Source organism: Elephantulus edwardii, unplaced genomic scaffold (assembly GCF_000299155.1).
Source record: "Elephantulus edwardii isolate Elephantulus edwardi_28Jun2011 unplaced genomic scaffold, EleEdw1.0 scaffold00536, whole genome shotgun sequence".
Taxonomy (NCBI): domain Eukaryota; kingdom Metazoa; phylum Chordata; class Mammalia; order Macroscelidea; family Macroscelididae; genus Elephantulus; species Elephantulus edwardii.
Genome location: NW_006400286.1, coordinates 332,244 through 343,074, shown reverse-complemented (window position 1 = coordinate 343,074; position 10,831 = coordinate 332,244). Strand labels below are relative to the sequence as shown.

General features: G+C 37.5%; 1 protein-coding gene across 1 annotated transcript in view; it reads left to right on the top strand.

Moving 5' to 3' along the window:
* Positions 1-10,831, top strand: part of LOC102853882 (coiled-coil domain-containing protein 93-like) — a 298,740-nt gene that overhangs the window by 71,967 nt on the left and 215,942 nt on the right. Inside the window, exons 5-6 of the mRNA XM_006903207.1 lie at positions 6,570-6,668; positions 10,371-10,427. Of these exons, the coding sequence (XP_006903269.1) occupies positions 6,570-6,668; positions 10,371-10,427 (156 nt within the window). The remainder of the gene's footprint in view (positions 1-6,569; positions 6,669-10,370; positions 10,428-10,831) is intronic.

Here is a 10,831-nt window from a genome sequence, read left to right as displayed (position 1 = left end):
ATGTGAAATCAATGATATTGTTCTGTAGTTTCCACACTCTGTTGGGTCACCCTTCTTTGGAATGGGAACAAATATAGATCTCTTCCAGTCAGTTGACCAAGTGGTTGTTCTCCAGATAGATGGGTTAATATCTGAGTTCTTGATTCTGTTCCATTGGTGCCTGTCATTGTACCAGTACCATGATGATTTGGTTACTACTGATGTGTGTGATAGGTTTTGAGATCAGGGAATGCTATGCCTCTCACTTTATTTTTGTTTTTCAGAAATGCTTTGCTTATTTGAGATCTCTTTTATCTCCAAAGGACAATTTCCCTTTCAATCTCCTTGAAAAGTGAAGATGGTATCAATATTGGGATTGCATTGAATATGTAGCTTGCTTTTGGTCGGATTGTCATTTTCACAATATTGAGTCTTCCTATTCATGAATAGTCTGGGAGATAGTTTGGCATTTCATCAAAAAGTTGAACATAGAATCTTCATATGACCCAGCTGTTCCAAGGACATTACAACTGAGACACAAATGGAGATTTGAACATCAGTGTTCATAGCAGAGTTATTCACTGTCGCAAGAACATGGACATAATCCAGATGTCCAACCACAACCAAATGGATTGAGAAATTGTGGTACATTCACACAATCAAATACTTCACAGCACTCAGGAATAGCGACTTCAAAAAATACTACAAAACTTGGGAGAAGCTGTAGAGCATTATTGTATAAGACCATTATTGTAGAAGGCTAAGTAGTAAAACACGTATGGGAACTCAGGGGGGGGGGCTAAGGATGGATGTGAAATGACAGGGTTGCACACTTTGGGGGTTTAGGAGGCAGGAAGGAAATGAGATGGATCCAGGCTAAAACAGAGGGTGATGATGGGCAAGGTCCAGTGGTGACTAATTTTACAAAACATAATGCATGAGAATGATTGTATTAAACACAATGTGAATGAAGAATAGTGTGACACACAATGTATATGAGCTTTGTAAGCAAACTAATAAACAAACAAACAAAATGTCTGAGACAGTACATTGACAGAGAATTGCCAGAAATTCAAGAGACCTTTGGGTCTAATGAGGAGTATTATTCTTGATGTCAAATTGATTCTGGCTAAAAGCAGAAGTGTTTATTTTTGTTTTATTGACTTTACAGAGTTATTTATGTGCATTATAGCAAATGGTGAATAACATTGAGAAGAATGGCAATCCTAGAACTCTTAGTTATAGTCATGTGAAATTTACACATAGACCAAGAAGTAGTTGTCTGAACAGAAAAAGGGAACATTAAAAGACAGACATGCATGGAAAATATAATTATAGGTTTGTGTTTATTTTTTGATAAATACCATAGAAAACTATTTACTTTTTATTAGTAAGGTGAGATTGTGTTAGATACCCAGAGGCTTTCATCTTTATTTGGAGTATTTTACCTATGGAACAGTGTTTTCTTGTGTACTGTCTATGGAACTAACTCATAGCTGACCCTGTAGTGGATTTTCAAACATAGTAGATTGCACAGGAGGATATTCTTTGTCCTTCTCCTGTAGAGTAGATGGTGGATAAATACTGAGTAATGTTGCATTGGCAAGCACAATTCGTTACTACTCGGCCACCAGAACTCCCTTAGGGAACAATGAGGTGTTTTTTTTTTAAATCTGTATCTTTGTACATGTCTAAGTCTTTTTGCCAAGTATCTTTCTTCAGAGGTAAGGAAAGGTTTATACACAGAGTGATTATAGTATACACAGAGTGACTACAATAAGGAGTTGATCAGATATTGTAATTAATTAATTGTTATGTGTCATCAAAGTGACTATGCCTCATAGCCATTCTGTGCACAAGCTGTGAACCCTGCTTTATCCTAAGCCAATCTCACTGTCTCTGACACACCTACCCCTATTACTTTAGTTATTAATTATGTTACTGAATTATGATTAAGGTTATAAAACAATATGTGTTTGAATGACTGAAAAATGAGTATGATTTGTAAATTTTCAATTAAAATAGAAAAAAGCCAATGAGTTCAATGGAGAAAAAATGAAATACAAAGTAAAACAAAGAATATGTCTCACCACTAAGCCTAGTTCTGAGATTTCATAAACCCATTACTATAGAGTTGATTCTGACTTATCACTGTAAGACAAAAGTGAACTGCCCATAGGGTTTCCATAGCTGCACTCTTTGGGAAAGTAGAGTGCCTCATCTTTCTCTGAAGGAGTGATTGGTGAGATTAAACTCCCAGCCTTTCAGTTACAAGTCAAACTCTTCAACCTCTGTCCCAGCAAACACATTCTTCAGAGACAAAAGGGAATGAGAATAGAGCCTCCAAGAAGACATAGGCAATTTTCATACTTTGTACTCTTTACATTTCGGGTGTCAGGTTTGTTGCAGGTGATGTGTGTTTAATGAACTGTTTTAAAGTTTTAAATAGGTGAGTTTTAAGTAGGAAAGAGATAAGAAGTAAGTAGTTCCTTCTGTGTATTGACCCATCAGAACTAAGAAACCTTTAATAGCACTCATTTGTCAGTCTTCTCCTGTGGAAGAGCTTCAGAGTTGTGGCCACCAGTCTTGAGGCTGCTAACTGTGTATCAGTGAGCAAAGTTACAGTTTTTGTGAGTTTTAGACTCTGAAACATACATAGTCCTTTAATGTTCTAAGACAGTGTCAGGCTAATGTGATGCCTGATTCAGTACATACCCAAAAGTTTGTCCTTTCGTATCTCTTACTTTGTGAAGTAATAATCCTTACGGAAAATGAAAGCGTTTCTGGATTTTTATTTTTTAAAAAAATTCTTCCATAATAATAATAATAATAAAATTCTTCTATAATGCTCTGTCCTCAGCATTTGCCCTTCTGAAATATGAATATTTTGGGGCTTTCTATCAAACATGGATCTAGCAAGAGTTTCTGTCAAACTCTTGGTATCAGTAGCTAGGAAAGAAGAAAACTAATTGCACTGGGGAAGTCTGCTGTCAGGGTCCTCTCCAGAGTTAGGAGGAGCAACAGTGTCAGCCTAGAAACTAAGGAGCACCTGACTTTGGTCTTTGCAGTTGCTTGCTGTGCATCAGAGAGCTGAACAGTGAATAAAGATGATAGAAGAAGAATCAGTGCCTTTGAGTTGTGGTGCTTGAGAAAAGTATTGAACATAACATGGACCTCCTAAAGAACAAACAGATTTGTCCTAGAGAGGGTGAAACCAGGCTGCTCCTTGGAGGCAAGGATTTTAGTGACAGTTCACACTTTAGCTCCCAAACATCTGTTATCCCCTACATGCACATTCAAATTGACACATTTATTCCAACAAACATTTGAATATGATATAGATAAGTGTTTTTCCCCCCACTCCATCCCCAGCCACTGCATAAAAGCATCATTCTTCCTCCATTATCCAGTCACATGTTGAAGGATATTGAAGCTCCGTCTCACATACCAGTCCTTGGAGAAGAATATCATGCTTGGAAAGGTGGAAGGACAGCGCAGGAGAGATGGGCCCCAGATAGATAAGATGGATTGACACAGTAACTAGGGTAATGGCGTAGATGTTGTTAGAGACAGTGAGATTGGCTCAAGATAGAATGGAGTTCAAAGCTATTGTACATAGAGTCAGTATGAGTTGCAGGCCACTTGATGGCACATGACAACAGCATCAAACATAGGATTATACTAGCTCTCTGACTATTTGGTTTATGAACCAACAGGTGAAAGAAATTTGCATTAAGTTGTGCCACTGGGAGTGGGTGATGGTTGTTAGCTGCCTTCAAGTAGAGATTGATTCAAACCTGTCCCTCCAATTGTTTTTTAGAGGCAGTAAAATCACACAGGTGCTTTCAAGTATTTTCATAGTAACTCTCTGAGGTAGTTGCTGCTGCTGTTAGGTACCATCAAGTATAGTAGAGACATATGAACCATGGGTTTGAACCCTGCTCTGACCTGTGCCATCCTCATCATCCTCATGAGCTTGAGCCTGTTGCTATAAACAGTGTGTCTTCAGTTCGTCACATTGAGTCTTCCTCTCTCCCACCGACCCTCCACCTTTCCAAGCATGATGCCCTTTTCCAAGAAATGGTCCCTCTTAAGAACATGCCCAGAGTTTGTGAGGAAAATCTTAATTATCCTTGCCTCCAAGGAGTATCTTGTATGCACATTCTCCAAGACATATTATTTTGGTTTTTTCTCAGTCCCTGGGAGTACTCTTTTTCAGCACCTCAGTGACATTGATCCTTCTGCTACCCTTATTCATTGTCCAGCTGTCAGAGGCATAACAAGTAATTGAAAAGATGATGGCTTGAATCAGGTTCACCTTAGTCTTTAAACTAGCATCATTGCTCCTTAACACCATACAGAAGTCCTTATCAGCAGAGTTCCTGCACGCAGTACATCTTTTGATTTCTTATTGCTGGTGCCAGTGGTATTGATTGTGGATCCAAGCAAGATGAAATTGGTAACAACTTCCTTCCTTTCTCTATGTTTGTGGTTGTCTGTTAGCTCAGTGATGAGGATCAGCTTGATGTTGAAATGTAATCCATATTGAAGGCTGTAGTCTTTGATCTTATGCAGCAAGCATTTCACATCTTCTTTGCCTAATGGCAAGAAGCTGCTCTGCAATCTGGAAGGCACACAGTTCGAATCTACCAATTGCACCATGGGAGAAAGATGCGACAATCTCCTTCCATGTGATTAGCTCCCTCTGAAAACCCACCAGAGGGTCAGCTATGGGTTGTTGGTTCTTGCTCAATGATACACAGCAGCCACACAGTCTTTGATCTTATGCAGCAAGCTTTTCTCATAATCTTTCCTTTTGGTAAGAAAGGTTATGTCATCTGCATGTTACAAGTTGATGAGTATTATGATCCTAATACCACACCTCCTCTTCATAAAGTTCTGCCTCTTGAATGATTTGCTCAGCATACAGATTGAATAGGTATGGGGAGGAGATACAGCCCTGATGCATACCTTTCGTGATTTTAAAACATGCAATGTTTAAACACATGATTTTAAAGGATGCTGGGCTGGTGTTATGGGGTTGTTTTGTGATTTTGTTGTTTTTTTTAAACCTTGCTCTGTTTGGACAACAGCTTCTTGATCTAGGTATAGGTTTCTCATGAAGATAATTAAGTTTTGTGGGAGTCCCATTTTTCTCAATTTTAGGTTTAGTTTGTCTTCACATCAGATGTCTTTATGTAGTCAATAAAACACAAATAAACATTTTTCTGATATTCTCTGCTTTCAGCCAGAATCCATCTGATATCAACAATGATATCCCTAATTGCCACAACTTCTTGTAAACCCACCTTGAATTTCTGGCATTTCTCTGGCAATGAACCAGAGAACCAGTGGCTGTTTTTGGATGATATTCAGCCAGTTTGTATTTGTTGTTGTTATGTGCTATTGAATTGCTTGTAACTCATAGCGACCTTACCTTACAACACCTCTGAACCCTGTTCTATCTTGAACCAATTTAATTGTGTCTGACACACCTACCCTCATTACCCCAGTCACTGAGTCAATCCATCTCATCCAGGTTCTTTTTTCTCATGTCCCTTCTGGCAATATACTCAAAGTATGTCAGACAAAGCTTCAAAGTCCTTGCTTCAGCCTGGATTTACCCACACCAGGACGGACCTGTTTGTTCTCTTAGTTGTTGTTGTTATTTGGAACTGTCAACTTTCGAACAGCAGATCTGAATCCTGTCCTATCCTGTGCCATCTTTATACCTCCTGACACACAAAGACCACTACAGCAGTCACTGCATCAGTCTACCTGGTTGAGGGTCTTCCTCTCCCTTGCCAACCCTCCACCTTTCCAAGCAGCATATCCTTCTCCAAAGAATAGCCCCTTGAAACAACATGCTCAGAGTGTGGGAGGCAAAGATGATGAGGCTCCAGAAAGCACTCTGGCTACACCCTCTCCAAGACATATTTGTTTGTTCTTTTGGCAGTCCGTGGAATATTCAGTACTCTTAATAAGATGATTCAACAGAAGGGGGAAATTGTTGAATGATTTCCCTTTTAATACTGAGAACCATTGAGTCAGAACGCACCCATAGCTGACCCTCTAATGGGTTTTCAGAGTCAGTAAATCACACAGGAGGAGATTGCCCTTTTTTCTCTCCCTTGGAACACTTGGTAGATTCACACTGCACACCTTAGCATTGGCAGTGTAATTCCTTACCACTGAGCCACTGAAGCTCCTACTAGGATGGAGATCAAGGCATGAGTAATGTTTCCTGGCTCCTTGGTGGGCTTTATGTCTAGGGATCCAGGTGTGAAGGTGAGGAGCTTTGTTTGACTGACTTTCTCGGTACAACCTTTTAGATCCAGACAGGAAACGAGTCCTGAAGCAATGAAGTAAGGATGTACAGCTTAAGGATGTTCAGCACCAGGAACTCGTGGATTTTAGTGTCTCAGACTACCAGGTTGCTTGTTCTATATAACAGTAAATTGGTAGTTTTTCATCATTTCATCAGTCAAGTACACTGAATTGAGCTTACAGGTTGTGCCATCTCTGCATTTTTCTTCACTGTAGTGGAATTTTCTTCTGATCAGTTCATGTTTTCCAACTTTTCTCCCTAGTGGCTGGTGAAGCGAGCCATAGAAACTAAAGAAGAGATGGGCGACTATATCCGTTCTTACTCCATATCTCAGTTCCAGAAAACCCATAGTCTCCCAGAGGTCAGTATGCTGGTTTTAATTCTGCGTATAGAATGGACATCAAGAGACCACTTAGGAGTGGCCATGAAGGTTCCATATCCTATTCTACTGGGCCTCACCCAGCTAATTGAAACTGTACCACCTTACTCATGAATCACTTACCTACATAGGCACCAAGTTTAAAACCCTACAGATTTGTCCTTTTGTTTCTTGGTTTTTTGGTTTTTTTAATTTTTTTTATTTTATTTTATTATTTTTGTGTGAGTGTACCGTCGAATCAGATCTGACTGGTACAGGAGGAGATTGTCCCTCCTTCCCCGGCAGAGCATCTGGTGGATTCGAACCATGCGCCTCTAGGACTGTAGTTGCAGCTCCTTACCACTAGGCCACCAGAGCTCCCCTTGTTTCTTTTTTTTTTTAAGCAGTATTCTTTTGTGAAAATAAAAGGTTTTGTTTTTTCAGATCATCCCATAAAAAAAAAATAGGTAATTGAAAATACAAAGGGATACAAGGAAAAGAACTGGCCATGTAGCCAAGCACTATTAAAATTTTAGTATATTTCCTTCATATTTTTGCAAATATTGTTCTGTACTTGTGTTCACATGGGTGATTTTGTTTTCTTTCTTCAGGTAATATTTTTAAAATTAGTATGATAGTGATAACTATTTTTAATGCCCTTATAAGCCATTCTGTTTAGATCACATCATTTATTGTAATAATTTTCTTTATTAGGCTTCTATAGGCACTATGCAGTACTTGTCCTTTTGTGACCGAGATATTTCACTCAACATAGTGTCCTCCAGGATCAAAAAGGGTGAATTTCTAATGCAGGTTTCTCTCTTTTTGTTTTACTCTGCTTACTCCCTGCCTGCCTCTCTTATCTTTCCTGATTCTGGGCATGCCTCTCAGTACTTTCCGGCCAATTAGAGGCTACATCACTCTTGTACTTTATTTGTCTGAAAGAACTGCTTTCTTTCTGAGCTTTAATGTGTCACGTTACATTGTGAAACATAACTGAGTTGCATTCTGTCCTGTGTTCTAACTAATTTCTAGGAATGTTATACAGAAATAATGATGCATGAAACAAAGTTTCAGAATAATTCATCTGACATGAGTTTTGGTACTTGTTCTAGACCTTTGGTCAATTTTAAGACCAAGAATATAGTTTAGTATAGTCTTGTAATTCCTTTTGAAGAACCACCTATGTAGAGCATTTCTGTAATAATAATTACAGCAACAGTAGTAATAACCAGTCTCAGTCAAATACTTTGAGTCCTTGGGTCACACAGAGAGTTAAGTGTTCAATTATTAGCAAAAAATTTGGCACTTCTAAATTCTCAGAAGTACATCAGAAGACAGACCTGATTTTCTGCTCTTAAAAAGTCATAGCCCTGCACTAAATACAGACAGTGTTTGCCATAAAGATGATACTCTTGAGGCAGCTGTCTTAAATAAAGAAGAGTAAACTTATTTTTTATAGAGGGTGAAGGATGTTGGAAGGGTAAGGATTTAGAACTATCTGGAAAGAAAGCCTACAGTCATGTACATTTTTCCCTCCGCATAAGAGAAAAATGAGGATTTTGGAAATTTGGATCCCTCTTTGATATCAGAGATTTAAAGAACACATTTTTAGTTTTAACCAGTTGTAGTCAAAATGCTACAATAAAACAAAAAAAGAAAGAAAGAAAATAAGAGCATTTGACTCCAGCACTTAAAATGAAGTACACATAAAGTTTAAACTGGTTATGACAAAAGCCTATAGTGGTATTTCTTGAACGATAAAGAAAAAAATTTTTGGCAGTCTTTTAAGTATATATAGCTTAAACTATAATTTTTAGCATTTGCCACCATATGTATGCCATTATATTTGATTTTTCTGTACTTTTTTCACAGTGAAGCTTTGTTTAAGGCTTTGAGTTTATGATTATGGAAAAAAAATAAGACACAACCACAGTTTTTTCTTTCTTTCTTAAATTTCATCACTGTTGATGTGGTTCTTTTGTGTGTTTTTTTTAAAGTGCAACTATCAAAACTAAAAAATTATAGAGTAATATTGCCATTCTACTGATTTTAAATATACAGTACATCATACATACTTTACAAGCAAGTTAAATGGAGATAAAGTTGAAATCATAGAAGATGCAAATGGCCTTTCAAAATCAACACAATGTGTTCTGAAACTTTTTGTGACTAATACCATGCATCTGTGATCAATGAACTATGGGTTTTTGAATCGGACGTAGACCATTAGTACTACTACTTGAGCTAAACTTCTCCATGGTTCATAATTTTTAAAGTGTGTAGTTAATATTATGCATGTTACTGTCCTTTCTTCCATTCTTACAAATATGTGTCCATTTGCAAAACAAAAAGCTAATAATCTGTAATAGTCCTATAAAAGATGTTAACTATGTTTAGTCATTGACTGATCTTGCTCTAACCTTAAAATTTTGTGATTATTGACCTTTGTTGCATTTATTCTAAAACCCCTCCAAAATTATCTAGCTGTTTTGAATATCAACATTACCCTTGTGTATTCACTACTGTATGCATTATTGTTCTCTGTTGCTGTTTTATGCCTTCATATTAGCAAAATATGAAATTCTGTGAAGAAGAAGAAAACCTTTGTTCTTAAAAAATAAAAAAAACCAAAAAAACCCCCACAAAACAAAAAAACTACTCCCCCCTTCTGTAGCAAGAAACAAATTGCTTGTTCTTGAGAACTTCCCATCAAGAATTTAGTAGAAGCAGGTATACTTATATCATTTTGATGTTTTTGTTAATGTTGCCAAACAATGTTCTTTGAAATCAGAATCACTTCTTATTCATTTTCATATAATTCTTCTGATGCTGTTCATCACACATTAGTGATCAGAAATGAGGTGTAATTCCCCAATCCCTGCCCGCAAGAGCTAAATAGGAACTTACTGTAAGTTGAAAGGGAGTTTTGCCCTAACTCATGGATTGTGCAAGAATGAACTGCTGTTGGGTTTGATTGATTGTAGATGGATTGTGGTGTGGTGTATTTGAAGGCTATTGAATGCAGCTTACAATGCTTAATAAAAATCTTTATTCTTTTAGTATTAAAAAAAAAAGTCATACCCTTGAAAACCCTGTAGAGCAGCTCTGCTCTGTGTGAAATCACATGAGTTGGAATTTACAGACAGAAACTAACAACAATGCCACATACCTAGTACATTATTGTTGTATACTGTCCGGTCAGAACAGACTAATGGCTGATCCTGCAGCAAGTTCTCAGAGGCAGTAAGATCTCCAAGTAGGAGACTGTCCGTCTTTCTCTTATGGAGCAGCTCATGGACTCAAATTACATGCCTTTCAGTTGACAGCACAGCTTCTTAGCACTGAGCCACATTACCTGTCCATTATTTAATCCTCACAAATGCTCCCTAAAAGAATCTTTTTTTATCCCATTATCTAAATAGAGAAACTTGCTTCAAAGATTAGGTAATCGGCACAAGGTTTTGGTGCTGATAAGCATTTAAAATGACAGCTCTCATCTTAACCACTGTACTTTCTGTGTTCCATTTTTTTATCAAACTGTTATAGCCATCTGCAAAGGTCTTACCCTTTTCCATGAAGAATATATTTCAGTTTGTTTAAAATTTGAGACTTACCCAGAGTAACTATTAAAAGGTAGATTTCTTAAGTAGTGCAGTGGAGTTTTATCTTCATAAAGAGTTTAAGTTCTCTTTTGTCTTATAGGATGATGACTTCATAAAGAGAAAAGAAAAGGCCATCAAGACAGTTATTGACATTTCCGTAAGTTCCCTACTCATGTTCTTATTCAGTAACTCTGATTGAAATCACAAAAATTATTTGCTCTTTCGGGAAACTCTGTCCTCTTTGTCCAGAATCAGGTGGCCACCAACTTTGTTGGGTATAATTTGAACAAGGCTTTAATTCCAGTTTCAAAAAAGAAACTTTACAAACTCAAAGGCCTTTCACTTTCACTTCAGTGGTAGATTAGAAATTTGACGGTAAACTGAAATTGTAAATTGGTTTTGGAGAGCCAGAATAGTTTTTGAACTGCATGTACTTTGTCACCATACAAGTGTACCTTAACCAACAACTCAAGGTGGATCATGGACCCAGGACTAAAACCAAGGACTATAAACTTCATTCAAGAAAAGCTTGGAAGAACTTTAGTAGTCCTAATCCACAAC